This window comes from Lepidochelys kempii, chromosome 25 (assembly GCF_965140285.1).
Source record: "Lepidochelys kempii isolate rLepKem1 chromosome 25, rLepKem1.hap1, whole genome shotgun sequence".
In the NCBI taxonomy this organism is placed as follows: Eukaryota; Metazoa; Chordata; order Testudines; family Cheloniidae; genus Lepidochelys; species Lepidochelys kempii.
The window spans coordinates 18,617,257-18,636,253 of record NC_136404.1 but is presented as its reverse complement, the minus strand read 5'-3'; the positions used below and the strand labels follow the sequence as shown (position 1 = coordinate 18,636,253).

At 52.4% G+C, this 18,997-nt stretch overlaps 1 protein-coding gene across 1 annotated transcript; it reads right to left on the bottom strand.

Annotated features, from left to right (window-relative positions):
* Positions 1 to 349: 349 nt before the first annotated feature.
* IL12RB1 (interleukin 12 receptor subunit beta 1) lies at positions 350 to 15,351 on the bottom strand. The gene is made up of 15 exons (XM_073324325.1): positions 15,312 to 15,351; positions 11,532 to 11,646; positions 10,381 to 10,550; positions 9,686 to 9,843; positions 7,956 to 8,001; positions 7,077 to 7,187; positions 6,654 to 6,727; positions 6,023 to 6,239; positions 5,404 to 5,577; positions 4,750 to 4,848; positions 3,789 to 3,935; positions 3,201 to 3,344; positions 1,734 to 1,830; positions 1,571 to 1,652; positions 350 to 900 (listed from the first exon to the last, which is right to left on the bottom strand). Exons 1-15 carry the CDS (start codon positions 15,349 to 15,351, stop codon positions 439 to 441), a joined length of 2,136 nt encoding a protein of 711 aa, XP_073180426.1. The 3' UTR covers positions 350 to 438.
* Positions 15,352 to 18,997: the final 3,646 nt, after the last annotated feature.

Below are 18,997 nucleotides of genomic sequence, written 5' to 3'. Positions count from 1 at the left end.
TGATTTTGTTCAGCATTCCGTAAGGAAACTCCTGCCTGCAAAACCACGACCACCTGTTATTGCCACCGTACGGAATCTCAAACAAGGAAGTGGGCTCTGGAATAATAGGAGACCGTGGCTGGACTGTGGGACCTTTTCTCGCATATCAAAATATAGAGGATGTTCGAACAGTTCATTCTTCCTATTCACTATGTCATTGTGGGACTGGGACATGTATAATAAAAGACAGTCCCTGCCGCAAAGAGTTCACACACAAAATCTGAAAGAAGACCTAACAGTGCTGCAAGGCTGAGGTCGGAAGTCTCTCAGGAGACCTGCTGAGGCTCCTGTGTCCTGCACCATGGGATCTCTGCCCAGATGGGCCTGAGCACACGGTGCCTTGTCACTGCAGTGCTCTGTCTTCCCAGGCTGTCCCAAGCTGAACCCTCATGACAAGGCTCACTTATCATGTAAACGGTCAAAGCTGCCCCCATTCTTTATTATGACAGGCTTGTCTGAGAGCAGCAAGGAGAGCTGCATCAGAGGCCGAGAGAGCCCTGTCGGCTCCATGGCAGCACCCTCGTCTGGGTGGGGCTGAGAAGGGCCTGTGCCTGCTTCAGCAAGGTTATTCTGACCACAAACAGCAGCAAATTCTCTGAAATCATCTTCTTCCTGTTCCTCTTCCGCTGGGGTCAGAAGCACCTGCCTTCTATACTCAAATGGCAGGTCATTGTCAGAGCCTGCCTGCCCCTCCTTGGCCTGTAACATCTCTGCCGTTTCTTCAGTCTGGGTGTAGAGATGCAGCGAGTGAGTCTCTGTGTTCAGGTCAGGCTCCCCTTTGTCTGACGTGAATTCGGTCACTAGCGGTTCTGTGCCGCTGACTTTCTCTGACGGCTCCACAAAGTCTGGCCGCGGCTTCACCTGAAAAGGACAAAGCACGTATTCAGTGCAAAACAGCCTGATATGGGGCATGTGTGTGTCAGTCATCTGTGTGCTGAGTACAAACCATTGTGTCGACATGCCGAAGGCAGAACAGACCCTGGTGCATTTCAGGCAAGAAGCTATGCTATTCCAAGCTCTCAGACCCTTCCAGGGCCTGCCACCAGGCTGGGAGCCTGACGCTGCTGGGACACAGGTCACATGTGTAGCACACTGGATGAGGGACTACGATCGGATTCCCTCTAGCTACTGGCCACAGTGACTCTAGGAGCCTGCTACTTGTGGGGCGCTTCCTGAACTTAGATGGGAAGAAACCTGTGTTTCTGGGGCTGAGAGACCCAGTTTCAAATCCTGCTGCTGACTGTGGGTCTGTATATCTATGGCACCTGGTACAGACCTTTTCCTCCCTCCATATTAGCCCTTTTGGGGCAGAGTTTGGGGGTCAGGTGTGCTCAAATTAATATTTTATTGGCACATTTTGCAGCAATTACATGAGAGCTGCAAAGCCTGATTTGATCGCACCTCCCCATGCAGCTTTGCTCTCCCTCAGACAGTGTTCTGACTTGTATCCCATGAGTTATCTCCTTCCCCCAGCAGACCTCCTGGCCTGTAGCTTCTTCCCAGGGGTGAGAGTTCGGGGTCAGAGACTCACCTGGCTCATCTCCTCAGCTGGGAACTTGATTGCTTCGCTGTCCATGGGGTTGGGCAGAGGCGGGAACAGCACTTTCTTGGCCCTGGAGGACGTTGGCAGAGATTGGTTAATGTGCAGGAGAGCGAAAGGGCAGGGAGAACGGGAGCAAAGTCAGCGCATTCACCTCTTTTTGCTGAAGTGGCAAAACGCAGCCAGGATAGGGACGCCTAGGAATATACTGAGGTACCTGAGGTTGAGCTTCCACTCTGCAGGGTTGGGACCTAGGAGGAAACACAGCTCTGTCTTAGAGCCCCCTGGAACCGGCATCACAAGGGACAGGGAGAACCTGCGGGCTCTGTACCAGTGACCATCCCCACCCTGCCCCGGTCCCAGTGTCCGCGGGCAGCACTTGACATTCGTTCCCAGCCAAGAAGGCAGGGATCATAGAATCTCAGAGTGGGAAGGAACCTCAGGAGGTATCTAGTCCAACCCCCTGCTCAAAGCAGGATCAACCCCAATGTACCGCAGTGAAGGGACTAGGCTTGAGCCTCGAGGTGGCCACGCTGTGGCCATGAACGTGGGTAGTCTCCTTCCCCCAGCACAATCCCTGGATGTCCTGGTTGCTTTCCTTGGCATGCCACCCTTCCCAATAGAGGCGTGTGTTGGTGTCCTGTGATTGTCCCTTGTTTATGCTGGTAATGGCACCTATGTTTGAGGGAGCTAGTTAGGGAATGTCTACACTGCAGTGGGAAGTGAGCAGCCCCGGGGGAGAGAGTGGGGCTAGCAGGGGCTCGAGCTGGCCAACTACAAATAGCTGGGTGGACATGGCAGCTCAGGCTGCAGCTTGGATCTCAGGCTGGGCGGGGGTCAGCCCGAGTGCCAGCAGCACACGCCCAAGGAGTGCCAAGGCCGTGGGTTCCTTTCCCGAGGGGTGACTTGTTTCTGTGGGGGCTGGGTGTCAGCAGGTCTTTTACTAACACAGGGTTTGGCCTCTGTCTAGCTGCTCCTGTGGTGTGTAATGGCAGATTCCAGTCAGGGAGGCTGTGGGGAGGCCAGCCCAGGCCAGGGGACAGGGTCAGGGCTTCAGCCATTCCAGAAAAGATGGTTTTGTGGTTCAGGCAGCAGGCTAGGCCTCAGGGGGCTGGGGTTCAATTCCTGGCTGTGTCACAGACTCACTGTGTGACCTTGGATAGATCGCTTAATACCATTGCGCCTCAGCTCCCATCAGTAGAAGGGGGATCATAATCCTCCCCTTCCTGCCTTACCTATTTAGACTGTAAGGTCTTTCCCTGCTTGCTGGTACAGAGTCTAAGACAGCAGGCCCTGAGCTCTGCTGGGGCCTCTGGGAGCTGCCAAAATACAAATAGAAGTACACATTCCCATTGATCGTTGGACCCCTGGAGGAAGCACAGACTTTTCTGTTTTTCCTGGTTTTGCCTTTGTGAGCATCTTTGCCCTCGGCTTCTACAAAAGCTGCATCATTCTGTTTTCAGGAGAGAGAGAGATGCCGGTCCCCGGGAGAAGAGAAACTCCCGCGGGCAGAAAGAGCCTCTTCCGAGAATCTGAGCCTCCAAGCAGCTTCTGCAACATGGTCACGTCAGTCCCCTCCCTGGGCCAAGCAACATGGGGGGAAGGATCCAGTGGCTGTTACCGAGCTTCGTGGTCTTAAACAGGAGCTGGGGGCTGCAGGACCCATCTCTGTCTGCTGTGGCTGCCTGAATCCCAACTCTGTAGGAGGTGCCAGGCTGCAGGTCCTGTAGGGTGTAGTGGGTCGCTGAGGAATTCGCTTCCTGATCTGATTAGATGATGATGGATTAGTTGAGCTATCAGCAGCATGGAAACCCCTCCCAATTCTGCTTTCTTTCTGAAACCGCTTGTCCCAGTTTTAGCTCTTAAACTGCTTACCACACCCTCCGCCTGCAGAACAGGGGCCCATCAGTCCCGTTCCTTCCTCCCATCTCTCTCTCTCTCTCTCTCTCCCTGCTCTGCCCAGCTTTTCTCTGCTCCTCTGCCAAGCCCTCCTGCACTCCTATCCCTAAATCTATTTGGCACATAGACTCACTGGCCATTCTAGAGGCAGCGGGAGCAGGAGACCAAAGAATCAGGTGTGCTCACTGGCTGATTTCTGCCCCGCTCAGTTATGTGGACTGCCTGTCTGTGAGCCTGGACATGCTGCAGCCCACTGGGGTCGGTAACGCGCTGGAAGGGAGAAAGGCAAAGTCAAGTGTTTCACACTCACATGCCGTTCTGTTGTCCTGCTCACTTGTGTAGCAGATAATGTATTTCTTCAGAATGCCGGGGCATTGGGAGAGTGGTGACGGCTTCCACAGCAGGAAAGCAGAGTTTGCTGTGATGTTCTGGATGTGAATGGGCCCATCAAAAGAAGCTGTGAAAGGAGAAGTAGGAAAGAAAAGCAGTAATTGGCTGCATGCACGTGGATTCACAGCAAGAAAACAGACCAGGAACCCATGGATCTTCTCGCCCTGCCTTATTTCGTCGGCCCATAACCTGCAACCTTCAGTTCACTTGATCACTAGTGATGAACTAAGTGGTTTAGGGAAAATAAGAACTGACAATATGAGTCTTCAGCCTTTGCTTGAACACAAACCAAACCCTTAGAGGGCTGCCCCTAAAGAATTCCTGCCTCTGCAGAGTGTGGATTATACAGGCATCTTGCTTTCCCACGAATACAGACCAGTGCTCTGAAAAGCCACCCTGCAAGCCATGCGGGTTTGGGAAAGGCCCCTTATGTAGGGCTGGGGAGGACTTCCCCTTGCATCTGTTCTCGTCATGCACTTATTGTGTGACGTAAAACTGAGATGGTCCGTTCTGCAGGGCAGGGACTGTGGCTTTGCTTGTTTCTCTGAAGGGCCTAGCACATTTCACACAGGGCCATGGTGAATAATTTCTTGCTCCCTGGGTGAGGGCAGAAGGTTGCATGGAGGGAGGGGTGTTTCGGTTCTGGGAGGGGTTATTACTACGTGCAACTGGCCAATTTTTAGAACATGAGAAAAGAATCCCTCCGTACAACAATGTATTTAAAAAGAAATCATTCCACCATCAGCCCCCTCTTCTGAGATCACATGCCCTGCCTACTCCAGGTCATCTGTGAGTCACACTCTGCCCAGCACTTGCGTGATAAAAGCAAGTTTAGTGGGTCTTGCCCTTCCCCAGTGGAAACACACCATATGCAGACTTACTGTTAGTAGCAAAGTGGTACATGGAACCAAACGTCCAGTGCTTCTCTGGCCCCCCTCCGTGAATGGCAATTCTGTAACACTTCCTGGGTTTCACTGACCCTGGAGCATAAAATCAGGAGACGTCATCAAACGTCCCCACACGACTCCTCAGATAAGGGGATGAGAGAGAGACCTTTCTGTCCGAACTGCCTGGTCCCAAGGTGAGGGCCTGGCTGCGCCACGGTGTGACTAGGGCTGGGCCTTAGCAGGCACTGAGAAAGTGAGGCCGGCTGCATATCTCAGCTGATTTCCCGGCTTCGCCAAGTCGCGTGAGTTTCCAGCATAAGTAAAGGAACCTTGTGAGAGACCAAAACGTGCACAGGTCCCAAATGACAGCTGGACTCATCTGTAAATTGAACTTAGAAAGCATGGATGGCTTTGGCACCAGATGGTACCATGCACTTGCCTCACACTGACTCTTCCTGACTTTGGGCCATTGAAATTGATGCAGAGATTCATGCTGGCTGCAGTGGGTTTGGATAAAGCCAGCTGTTACCACATGGGCATTTAGTTTCCAAACAACTGGCAGAGGGAGGAGGGTCCCAGTAGGGAGGGGTGCTGGGAGAGGGAGGCTGAAGAAAGGTATGTTAAACAGGTGGGTTTTGTCCTTGTTACCTGTATTCACATTGCTGTCCTTTTCAAAGAATTGTTTGTGGCTGCATTCCTCTTGGTCCTCCTGGGGCTCTTCCAGGGGTTGCTTCTCAAAGCAGTAGAAGGTCCCATTGGTCTTTGCTGCCCACTGCACTGTCACATTGCTGCCATCCGAGGTGACGTTCAGAAAATTCATTTCTGGGAGGAAATATAAGGAGATATTTCAGCAGGAACACGGCACCAACGGCACGAAGACATGGCACCAAATTCACGGCATCCGGGGCAGGCAGCACTGGGGCAGGGGCACAGTCTAGTTCTCTGTTCGCCAGTTACCCAAAGCCCTGATCCTGCAGTTGCTCAGAGAGGGAGATGTGGGCTCTTGTCTCGCTTTGCAGAGGCCTTGCAACATTGAGAGCTTTGGGGATGCAGTTTGTTAAAATCCCAAAGAGGGAAATAACCCAGGGAAATGGCCGTGAGTCACTATGCCATGGAACTCAATGCTCTGCCTTCAGTCCCTGTCTGAGGCCACAGCAGCAAGGCCAGCAGTGGATGGGTCTGGTTCTTTCAGGAGGCTCGTTAGGGTAGCAGCTGTTTGGAGGGACCGCTGGTCTGAGGCATGGAGGGGAAGCTGAGGTCTCTGTACCTGTGCGATGTTCTGGAGGAATGTGATACGTCCGCACAGGACCTCTCCCTGCTGGGTTAGATGCGCTCATAGAAACGTGATACTCTGCCCCAGAGAGAGCCAAGATCAGCGTTGTCTCGTCCTTTTCAGGGACCTCCTTCTTCAGCACTGTGCACCTGCACGCTGGCATGTAGACAGCTAGCGTGTAATTGACTTTCCACTGCTCCTCATGGGCTTCCTGACAGGGGGTTGGAAGGGTGACACTAAGTGACAAGATCCTGGCTCCCCTGAAGCTGTGTGTGTGTGTGTGTATAACTTGGGCAGAATTAAGGAGCCTTGCATAAATGGTCATGCAGTCTGGGCTTGTTTATAGACCTCATGCAGTGGCCAGGAAGCTGCTGTCGCAGCTGCTGTATTACTGCGGCCGTAACCACCACCAGATTGAACACACCACAGACCCATCTGGACTCTGAATTAGGGAGGATGTTGGCCCTACAGCTTGCATCCTGATTGGACCAGAGGGTCCATAGCCCTGTCACAGGAGAGTTGAGACCCCATTCACGCTGCGCCCTGGAACTACATTGTGACAGGGTCCCCGGAAGTGATGGCGTGTCTGGTGGTGGAGCTGCACCCCATCCACACACTGCATTACCTGCCAATGGAACGTCACGTTTCTCTGCCCGTTCCTCCCGAGTCTCCCCACCGTGTAAGTCACCTCTGGAATTTCTGGAATGACAGCAGGGAATTCTGGCCACCTGTTTGTTTCTCTCTGCAAAGTCCTGCCCTCTAGCTTTCCTCCCCTCAGATGCCACTTAGAATCATAGAATCTCAGGGTTGGAAGGGACCTCAGGAGGTCATCTAGTCCAACCCCCTGCTCAAAGCAGGACCAATCCCCAATTTTTGCCCCGATCCCTAAATGGCCCCCTCAAGGATTGAACTCACAACCCTGGGTTTAGCAGGCCAATGCTCAAACCACTGAGCTATCCCTCCCCTGACTTTCACTTTCCTCCCCTCCCCCAAGTCAGCCTCTCTTCTAAGCCATTCAGCCCAGAGTGAACCATGTGGAATCTCGCACCCTCAGGAACAAAGATGGATTTGCTCCAGCCGCTCCAGTAGCTGCTCCAATGGGCCGTTCTGTGCCGAATCTGGACTTCACAGGCTGCTGTTGTTTCCAAGCTGCATATCACTAAAGCAAACCAAGACACCGGGGACTGAGTGACAGAATCCAGCAGGAGTTTTCAGCTTCATATGGGCACCATGCCCTTCTGGCTAGCTGGAGTCAGTTTCAGGGAGCCTGGGCCTGGGGTCAGAGGGGCTTGGGTCCCCTGAGCATCAGAACAGAATCATGGGACACTACTCTTACTCGCTGCTGCTGGAGCTTGAGGCCACATTCCTGTCGGATGAGAAATTACCTCCCAGCAAGAGAGTTAAGGAGCAGGTGGGTGTTTGAGTGACTGGCAGTGCATGGATTTGATCAGCAGCTGTAATTCTGAGTGCCTGGAAAGGAGCAGAGGGTGGAGAGACGAGGCAACCTGGCACTCCCCCAGCTGCAGTGTGTTTCACAGAACAGAGGTTTTGCCACCGCTTTCCTCTAACAACACCCACTCCCAGTTTCTCTACCTTCAAGGCAGCACAGGCCTGTGTATCCATTCCCCGGGCGCTTCCGAGGGGGTCTTTGTGGGATGTGGGGACTCAGCACAAGGGTTTATAGGCTGTGAGCAGCCGTACAAATCTGGTTCATACATAAACCAGAACTGGGCAATAGGGGTGTTGACTCGAGCCCTCTCAGCCTCCCTCTCCCAGGAACGTGCAGTGATATTGAGAGGAACTCTTGGGCAGAAGGTGCACGGAGGGTCCCCAGGCCTTCCCGGCAGGTGTTTTTCTCACTGTGCTGGGATCAAGAGCTTCAAATGGCATTGGCTGTATCTGTGAGGGTACAGTATAATAAGCTGACCTGTTATGTTGTTACGCTTGTATTCACCTCGTGTCTGACACTCCACCTAAAAGCAAACCGGACAAGGCTTATACAAAGGCAGTATTTCTTCACACAGCACCCAGTCACCCTGTGGAACTCATTGCCGGGATGTTGTGAAGGCCAAAAATATAACTGGGTTCAAAAAAGAATTAGATGAGTTCATGGAGGACAGGTCCAGCAATGGCTATTAGCCAAGATAGTCAGGGACACCACCCCTTGATCTGGGTGTCCCTAAACTTCTGACTGCCAGATGCTGGGACTGGGCGACAGGGGATGGATACTCGATAACTGCCCTGTTCTGTTCACTCCCTCTGGCACATCTGGCACTGGCCACTGTTGGAGGACAGGACACTGGGCTAGGCAGACCATTGGTCTGACCCAGTGTGGCCATTCACATGTTCTTGTAAAGTGCTTTGGTGGTGGGGAGCCCACCTCTTATGATCCTCATGCAAGGAGTTTTCTGCAAAACAAATACAGCAGGAGAGAAAGAGCCTGAGACCATCGGAGCAAAGCTGGCGCTTTCTCAGCAGGAGCAACTCCTGCAGCTTCATTGCTCTGCGAGAAAGCTCGAGGCACCTGCTCCATCCCAGAACAGTGTGGATTGCAGTGCTAAAAAATGAGAACTTGGGAGTAAGCATCCAAGTTTTGTCCCTCTGGCCTGGTCACTGTATGTAACCCCGGAAGAGGTGGATTAAAGTCCAACAGGACAACTCTCCAATGCTATCTCCAGATGGCGTTCAGCCCCAGCTCAGGGCTCTATGCCATGACACCAGTGGCTGGCAGGGGAACCTGGGCCCACCCTCTACATTGGTTCAAGCCCAGGAACCCCGCAACCAGCGATCAGGGCTGCTCAGTCCCAGTCCTTGCTGCTGTTTCCCTGGGCTCCTTCCTGCCCAGCCTTTCTCTCTCCTTGCTTGTTTCTGGGTTTGCCACTGGAGCTTCCTCTACTCCCTGTTGCTACCTCACCCCTGCCATGCCTCTTGCCAGAGTCCTTACTCCAGGGCAGGATCTCTGGGCTTACTCTGCCCTTGGAGTCTCTCCTTGTTCCTGACATTTCCCTCATCCCAGGGATCGTCTGCAGCCTCCTTCCCCAGCAGCCCCTTTCTGCTCTCAGCTGCTTGGCTCTCCAGTGCTGGGTTTCACTCTGTTAACCCTGGCCCTCCTGCTCAGGTGAGGCCAGGAGACTAACTGGCCTCTCAGGCCCTCACTAACCCCACCCCCCTAGCTCTGGTATGGGGTGCTGGGGCCTGGGTGCTGTTGGCCGGTGCAACGAAGGGGCAATTTGTATCACATCTTTGAGAACGACTTCATTGGAAACAAACTGCAGGATTTTATTATTATTATCTGGGTTTTTCCTCCTATCTAATCCCTGCAAACAAGCCCCAGATCCTGTCAAGGGAGACAGCATAATCCATCCCTGGTAAGGGAGGGGAGACTTTATTATACAATGAAACAGATGGAAGGAGCAGCTGGGCTGCGGGAAATACGTCACCAGGGCCCTGAGCTGCTCGGGCAGTGGGTGCACGAGACGTGCTTACAATGGTAACGACGATTAACGATCATCAGCTTCCACCATCAGCGTCCTCGCTGTGGGATTACTGGGAGGAGAAGTAGTGAGCCTGAGCAGGGCTGGGGTCACTCACCTTAGCGTCCCTGCCCCTTGGGCCTTCACTTTTCTGAGTGCTGGTCACTGTGTCTGTTCAACCCACCTGTGTCCATTCGGTGTCATTCCTCTGTCTGTACCGAGCTTCCCTTCGTAACGGCTCGTATCTGACCGTCCAGGAATCTAGCTGCTGCAGTGTAAGCGTCAGGGTACCGCTGGATTTAGAGAATGTGATTCGATGAGGCAGTGGCGGATCCAATTTGACTGGAATGACAATGTGACAGTAGGCGTCACTGGGGCTTGTAACAGGCGGGGCAGATGGGTGGAGGTGGTGTGTGATTTCAACAGGGCCAAGGGCACCTCAGACACCCATTGTGTGTGCGCACACACAAACACAGTGGTGTCCACATCACACAAAACACCAGCGCAGGTGCCTCCGGCTGCCATGTTGGCAGACCCAGCAGAAAGGCCCAGGGATGAATGGCTATGGAAACTGAGCTCCACAATTCTGCTAGCCCCATCTGGGGCAGAGCTGGGATACACGGTGGGGGGGGGGACATGTGGAGCCTCCCCTGCCACTGTCGTCCTGGGGGCAGGACGAGGATGCAGGTTCCAGGTTTGTCAGTCCAGCTGCTTTCACAAGCTGTAGATTTTGCATCACAGGAAAGCAGCTGTTTGCTTCCTAAGGAGGCTCATGTGGCCCCCTGCTAACCCAGCTGCAGCATCAAGGGAGCTGGCGTTAGCCCCCGCCCCAGCAAGGGCCAGTGCTATGAAGAAAGCATACTTCAGAGGGCTGCTTACTGGCGTTCTCCAGTTGCAAAGTGATGTTCTGGGTCCTCTCAACTCTGCCTCCACTGTGGGATTCCACCCAGGCGGTGAGGTTCTGTAGGACCCGCAGTGTCCGATAAGGAAAGCTGCAGTGAGTGGAGGACTCCGTCTTGAATTCCTTGCAGGGATAGGTGCTGTGATAACTGTGGAAGGAAGAAACCTGGTTGCTGCAGTGCCAGGCTGTCCCCGTTATTGGCTGTAGCGCGTCCGTGATGCAGTGCCAGTGTGCCGCTGTTGCCCATCCGCCCCCGGCCTACCCCTTGTTAGGCAGGCCTGGTGTTGCTCTAGCCAGCCTTGCCCAGGGACCGTGACTGAGAGGAAAGCTGGAACCCCCTGCTCTTGGCAAGGCTCATTTGCTGCTGAATCTACAGAGGATGCCTTATGCTAACCAGGCTAGATCCTGAGTGTGTCTGAGCGAGGCCTGCGCTGGCTGAGCCAGGCACAGCTCAGGGCAACATGGCCAGCAGCGGTGGAAGAAAGGGAGCCAATCTTCTTCCCTACTGCTTTTGCCCCTTACTCTTCCTGCTGCTGGCACCAGAGGGCCTAACGCGCACACTTTGCAGCCCCAGAGCTGAGTCTTATTCCTTTGGCTGCGTGCTCAGGCCGCCTGGAATTCAAATATCTTCACCATCCACATGTACAAACTGTCTGCAGGGTTCTGCGCAGGAACTCTCGCTTGTTTCTAATGCTTTTGTATGGGGTCCTGGCTGAGAATTTAGGGAGATGGATGAATGCTAAGTTCCCCACCTCCCTGTCCAGATTCTACCTACCCCATCACCTTCACTGGCATTCGACTTACCCTCCCCTCCAGTGGATTTCTGTCTTTCCATCCCCTGTCACCTTCCCTGCCTTCTATCCATCATCCTTCTCCCCAGCGTCTTTATGCATACATTACCTGACATCCCAAAAACGTACTAGTGAGTTAGTTTTGTGTGCTTTGAGATGTGCCATGAATCCTTCTCCATCACCACCACCCACTCCCTGGTGCATGATGCAGGTGGGTTTTTATTCGCTTGATCTACCTATCCATCTCTATTGTTCCCATCACCGTAGTAGGCAGACAATGCCATCACGGCACAATCCTTCCCACTCACTTGGTCCCACTGTTGGGGCTTCCGACTCACCAAAACTTAAGAGTATAGGTGACATTTCCTGATGTGGGCTTAGCTCTCCAAGTGCAGATGAAATTGCATTGGGTGCAGTTCCTGTAGCAAACCAAATCAGGATCCTCGGCAGAGCCTGCGGCACACAAAGAAGCAGTTGGAGTTGTTCTTTCCTGTTCGATTGGCTTAGCAGAGGTGCAGTGTGTGTAGGGAGTAGCAGGAGGCTGGTGCGAGTGTCTGTACAGAGCCACTTAGGCTACAGAACCTTGGGGGTTTGCCACAGGGTTGTTTTCCTTTCCACCTGCCCACACAATGGGCTACAGGTTTTCACTCCCTGCCCAGCGACCCTGCCCTCTGGAGCTGGATTCAAGGTCCAGGGCAAAACGTTACCAGGATCCATAGGAACTACCCCACACTACAATGGGCTGTGCCTATGTCAAAGAGAGAGCACAATCCTGGCACCTTTCCAGGCCTGGCCTGTGGTTCTAGCCTTGGGCTGCCTGATCATGGTAATGGGCTAAACCCTAGCACAGGGCTGAGCATCTGCAGCATGCCTTCTTCCTCTGCTCGCAGCCCATGCTGCAGTGACCCCCAAGGCCAGCTCTTACCTCCACTTCTTTGTCTGTCTTCTGGGTTTTCAAGCCTTTAGAGATATGTTCCTGCCCCCCTCCCCTCCCCCAAGTGCAAGAAAGACTATGGGATCATCTGGGGCTCTGTGGGAAGCCTGCTCCTTACCCCATCTAACCCCGTCCCCATTAGCCACAGGCTGAAATGAAGCGAGCCCCGCAGGGCCACAGCAGATCTGCCCTTCTCTGCAGGAAGGGAAAGAAGGGTTTGATGCTTCCAAACTGTGGGTGTGTCTGTCTGTGCGGGGGGGGTATGTCCAAGGGTGTATGCGGGAGAGAGAGAGTGTGTGTGTGTGAGGGACTGTGACTGGTGCATCTGTGTGCACTAAAGAACATGTGCGGGCAGTGTATGAGTGGATGAGTTTGTATGGGGCAGAGGGAGAGATTGGAGAGGTGAGAGAGAGATTCTGTTTGCATATGGAGTAAGAGATAAAGTCTATGTGGCATTTGTGTTTGCATGAGGTGTGTGGGAGGGGGGAAGAATGTGTGTTGTTTACTCGGCTCGCTTGCAAGGCTTCTATTTCCTTCTGCTCAAAGTGTTGGTGAGTACAGATCCCCAGAGGAAAATCACCTCTGTCTGAAAGGCACTAAGTAGCTACAGCCCCTATGACTTACGGGGCCACAACTCCCCAGGTGTCTCAGTGGGATAGCCTGGGTGGAAGGATAATTTTCATTTGTAACATACAATGCAATTTTGTTTGTTCTTATTGCTTTTGTAACATTATCAGGCAGGTTGTGTAAAAAAGGCCAGTAGCTGCAGCCTGTGTCCTGCTGATAATAGCTTTCTTTGAAAGGGTAATAAGCCTTGTGAACAGGGTGGAAGCGGTAGATGTGGTAAGTGACTTTACTAAGACTTGACTTTACTAAATCTTTTGATACTGTCTCACATGACCTTCTCGTAAACAAACTAGGGAAATACAACCTCAGTGGAGCTACTATACAGTGGGTGCATAACTCGCTGGAAAACCGTTCCCAGACAGTGGTTCATAATCACGCTGGAAGGGCATATTGAGTGAGGTCCCGCAGGGTTCCCAGTTCTGTTCAATATCTTCATCAATGATTTAGATCAGGGGTTCTCAAACTGGGGGTCGGAACCCCTCAGGGGGTCACGAGGTTATTACATGGGGGGAGGGGTCACAAGCTGTCAACCTCCACCCCCAACCCCACTGTGCCTCCAGCATTTATAATGGTGTTAAATATATTAAAAAGTGTTCTTAATTTATAAGGGGGGTCGCACTCAGAGGCTTGCTATTTGAAAGGGGTCACCAGTAAAAAAGTTTGAGAGCCACTGATTTAGATAATGGCATAGAGAGTACACTGATAAAGTTTGCAATCAATAATAAGCTGGGAGGGTTGCAAGTGCTTTGGAGGACAGGATTAAAATTCAAAATGATCTGGACAAACTGGAGAAATGGTCTGAAATAAATAGGATGAAATTCAATAGGAACAAATGCAAAGTACTCCACTGAGGAAGGAACAATCAGTTGCACACGTACAAAATGGGAAATGACTGCCTAAGAAGGAGTACTGGGGTAGAGCAATCTAGGGATCATAGTGGATCACAAGCTACTTATGAGTCAACAGTGTAACACTGTTGCAAGAAAAGCAAACATCATTCTGGGATGTATTAGCAGGAGTGTTGTAAGCAAGACATGAGTAATAATTCTTCCACTCTACTCCACACTGATAAGGGCTCAACTGGAGTATTGTGTCCAGTTCTGGGGGCCACATTTCAGGAAAGATGTGGACAAACTGGAGAAAGTCCAGAGAAGAGCAACAAAAATGATTAAAGAAAACATGACCTGTGAGGGAAGATTGAAAAAAAAATGGTTTGTTTAGTCTGGAAAAGAGAAGACTGAGAGGGGACATAACAGTTTTCAAGTACATAAAAGGTTGTTACAAGGAGGAGGGAGATAAATTGTTCTTATTAACCTCTGAGGACAGGACAAGAAGCAATGGGGTTAAATTGCAGCAAGGGAGGTTAAGGTTGGACATTAGGAAAAACTTCTTAACTGTCAGGGTGGTTAAGCACTGGAATAAATTGCCCAGGGAGGTGGTGGAATCTCCATCATTGGAGATTTTTAAGAGCAGGTTAGACAAACACTTGTCACGGATACTTAGTCCTGCCTTGAGGGCAGAAACTGGACTAGATGACCTCTCGAGGTCCCTTCTAGTCCTACAGTTCTAGGATAAGGGTGACATAGGATCCAGGCAGCTGGGCATCTCCGACTCAATAAGGCTGGGTGCACGCACAGGCTAGGTGATGAGCAAAGGCCCTCTCCCCCTCTGCTCTCAGGGGACTGGAAGCTCATTTCTCACTGTAAATGATTGTGAAGAATTGGAGGCTTTCCCCCAGCCAGGAGCCAGGCCTGGCACTGCAGCACCTTTGAGTGTCCCCAGGACACGATGAATGAGACGTCCCTTGGGGGGGCCTGTGCCATTGTGGGGAGATTCAGGGCAGATGCCATTGTACTCTGACCCCCCCCCCCATTTTCAGCTTGGGAAGCTGGGGGAGAAGGTCCGAGGGGCTCCCTGGAAGCACTTGGGGGGCCAGTTTCTGTGAAAGGGGACTGTTTTGTATTCAGGACTACAAAAAGGAAGGGGGAAAGCAGGGATAGGAGTAAGGCGAGCTAATCGCCTTCAGGAACTGCAGCTCCCCCGACCAGTCACGCTGCCAGCTCAGCTCAGCTCTCTGCACTAGAGACACGCAGCCTAGGAATAACTCGCCCACACGTCGCTGCTTCAGGAATTCCGATGCAGGTCCAAACGTAACAGACGTTGGCCAGAAAATACGGACTCCTGAAAAGGAGGGTTCGTCTCCTCCCAGCTGAATCAGCCTCATACTCGTTCTGGAAAAGCTGCTCTAGAAGGGCTTCTGCCCGTGGCAGAACAGCCGAAACTTCCTGACGGGGAATCTGAACTCGACGTAAAGAGAACCCTGCTCCCTTTTGCCCAGGGCAGGTTCTCAGCACTGAGCCCTTGTAATGGAATCGTGACCCTTTTGCTGTTGCTTTAGAAATAATCCCCAACCCAAAACAGCAACAATTTACTGCCAAAACCCTGGTCTGTGAGAGTGAGAGTCTGTGGAGGGGAAGCCTCATTATCACCCAGCATCGCTCGTCTGATGGTTCTTTTAAAGATATCTCTGATCTCTGTACACCACAGAACCACTTACCGCTCAGTGCGAGCGCAGCCAGCAGCAGCAGCCAAGCCATTGTCAGTCCAGTTGCTCCCGCACCATAACCGAGGGGAGCAGCACGGAGGGCTCAGCGCTTGGTGACTTTACTCCGGGCACAGTGACTGGCTCTGCAGAGTGACCCTCCCGAGTCTCACAGAGCTCCTGGACCCAGAGCAACTCGGTGACAACTCATCTGGCACGCACGTTTCCGATAAAAGGTGACAAATTTCCCCATGCATACTAAAGGTGCTCACATATTGCAGCAGAAACTGAGGTGTCATTACACGCCTCGCTTTTACCAAAAGCAAAAGAGAAACAAAAAAAAACTATCCCACTTTGAGAGGTGCATCATTCTGTTCTGTCACTTCAGGGAAGCATCACCAAAACCACAAGATCACACCACACATAGAAAGCGGAGAGAGAAGAGCAAAGTAAGCAAAAGCATTGTGTTCTTATGAACCCCACACCGGAGTCCATCTCTATCACACAGGACTGAATCTGGAGTCTTTCAGACTCCAGTCCCTGTTACAGAGGGGCAAATCTGGAGTCATTCCACTGACGTCAGTTTAGTTACTGCAGATTTACACCAGCGTAACTGAGATGAGAATCTGCCTGACACATCCAGGCGTGCATGAGTGTGTGTGTTTGGACTTCTCTTATTTCCAGAGCATGACTCCCTATGTGTGTGCGTGCGCATGTTTGTAGGGATGTGTGAGTGTGTTTGCCGTGCATGAAGAAGCTTTTCTGATGAGGTTTTCCTAGTTTTTCTGATGCTGGCATTTCTGGGCAGGATTTTCCATCCCTGGTTTATTTAGGATTTCTTAGGCAAGGTTATTTCAGAGAAAAACTAATCTCTTTAAAGAGGGGCTTTCATTTTGAGGAGAACACAGAGCTATGATTCCTCCTCTGATGAAATTGTTCCCTTAAGCCCTAGCTTCCCCTTTGATCGGATCCTGGCATGGTCCCTTGCTTATGATATCACAGCCTGTTGTAGAAATAACTGTGACTGTAATAAATTCAGCACAGTGTCTTCACTGGAGGATCCACAAGAGGAGCAGATGGGCCAGGATAGGAAAACCTTTTTGTTTAAATAAAGAAATAATTAGCAAACTTGCCTGGGGAGAGGGCAAAGCCCTCAGGAAAGTTTACAAGAACCCAAGTTTTAAGTAAGATGTGTTTGAAATTTTTCCTTCATGCCAGTTCCCTGCGTCTAGACTTGAAGCGAGTGGCAGTTACTGCTGTTCACCCTAGAAGACTCTCTCCACTCTCCTGTCTACACTGCAATCAAACAGACAAACCCCACGACAGCACCTGTCTCAGAGCCCCGGTCAGCTGACTCAAGCTCATGCTACAGGGCTAGAACTTGAAGTGCAGACGTTCCTGTTCGGGCTCCAAAACCCAGCCAGAGGGCTGGGTCTCAGAGGCCAAGCTCCAGCCTGAGCATGAATGTCTACACTGCTATTTGTAGCCCTGCGAACCCAGAGTCAGTTGACCGGGGCTCTGAGACTCTGCCGCACTGTTGGTTTGTTTTGCAGGGTAGATGTACCCTTAGAGGCACCTTCCAGCCAAGGGTCTCAAGCCCTTTACAAACATCAGAGAATGAAACCTGCCACATCCTGGCCCAGAGAGGGCCCCGGGCCAAATGAGTGGTGGTGTGACCTGGTGCACAAGGTCACAGACCCACCCAGGTTTGGCCCAGCCACCCCACCTTCCCCAGCATGACGGGGGGGCCGGGCCAAACCAGAGTGGTGCTGTGACCCCATGTGCCAGTCACAGTGCTCAGAGCAGGGAGCCGGGTGCAGCCCGTGGGGTAGGAGCCACCATTGAGGGGTGAGTGTGGAGTGGGCCTAGATCGGGGATGGGCCTATTATAGGGTCTGCTGGCTGCCGTGAATATTCCTAAGTGTTCTGCCTCTTTTGCCCATAACTAACTTCCTCACCCTAATAATATCGGGGCATCCTTAGCCTATAGGCAAGTACATTAATTATCCCAAACTTGTTAGCACATACATCAGCTGGTTACTATGGCAATCCTGCAGCTATGCACCTGCTGAGGTTGCTATCTCAAAATACCCCAAAACCAGTATCAACTGACTTCTCGTGGTTGCCAGTCAGCGTTTTATGCAAGATCACAGCAAAACTGCATATTGCACAATAAGATATTAAGGCATCTTGTGACTTAGGATCACCGCTGGTCAACTTACTTACATTAAGGCTTCTAGGCCTAACTGCCTTATGCTAATATCTGACAGGGTTGGGCCTGTAGGTTCTGTGCATTATTGCTAGAGATGAGATCTTATCTTAAGGTAGGTTCAAATCTAGAATGTACTGCATAAGCTACACCGAAGAGGATGCTAGAAGATAGGTGTGACGAAGTGCGACTGTTCTTAATGTTTCCTCTGAAAAGTGTGGGGGTGCCTCAGTTTCCCCTAGGCAGTTCTTAAGTATCTGGGGGGTGGGAAAAGGGTGTATGATCATTGCAGAGCCCTAGAGGGCAGGTGTGTGCAGGGGTCTGGACACAGACAATGGCCGACATCCTGTTTCCTGGCAACTGGTGCCCTGGGCCCTTCCCCGCTGCAAGGTGAGAGCTAATGGGTTGGAGAAAAAAGGAATCCGGTGACCTCCTGGCCTGGGAAAGGGACAAAGCCCAGAGGAGGAGGGGCTGGAGGGAGTTTCAGTTTGGGACTGGCTGGAGACATGGAGTGAAGGGCAGACGTGGTTGTCTGGCTCACTGCCCCCCAAAATGGACCAGGCTGAGGGGTCCTGTTCTCTGCACTTACAAGCTCTGGTTTAGACCCTGTTCGTGTTGTCTAATAAACCTTCTGTGTTACTGGCTGGCTGAGAGTCCCGTCTGACTGCGGAGTTGGGGGGCAGGACCCTCTGGCTTCCCCAGGACCCTGCCTGGGTGGACTCGCTGTGGGAAGTGCACGGAGGGGCAGAGGATGCTGAATGCTCCGAGGTCAGACCCAGGAAGGGGGAAGCCGGGTGAGCTGTGTGTCCTGCAGACAGGCTGCTCCCAGAAAGGAGACTTCCCCAGAGTCCTGCCTGTTTTCGTAGGGAGCAGCTCCAGAGCATCGCCCGGGGACTCCGTGACAATAGGCCCCAATCCTTTACAGGGCATCAGTTTCAGATCTTGGCCTGGGCCCCCAAACGCTTCCCGTGTGGCCCTGCCAAGGTCACATCGCAGGTCTGTGGCACAGCCAGTGCTAAGCCGGTCAAGACTCTTGTCTGCAGCTGCTTGTATATGCCCCATACTGTGCCTGGAACGGGCTCTTCCCAGGCAAGCCAATGAACTGCGAGCCTCAGGCCTCTTCCCAGCTCTTGTGCTGTGGTAGGAAACCTCCAGCCCTTCTAGGGCAGGCATGCAGTCCTCCTGCCTTCCCGCTGCCTGGCTTGTGCCCAGTGCTACAGGAGCCGCCCTGGAGGGCCCCCGGCCAGGGCTACGCTGTCCCCACAGATCCACTGGCTGCAGGGCACTGTGCACGGGCTGCTCCAAGCCGTCATGGCTGCTCCAGCACCCTGTGTCCACACGGGCCCCGCAGCCATCAGCAGGGTCCGAGCCAGGATCTGCAGCAGGAAATGCAGACGTCCCTGCTGCTGGGGCTGGAGGAGTCATTCCCTTAGCCGTGTGTATGTAGCAGGCTGGTGCAGTGGCTGGGACCAGCCACTGCAGGGAGACACTAT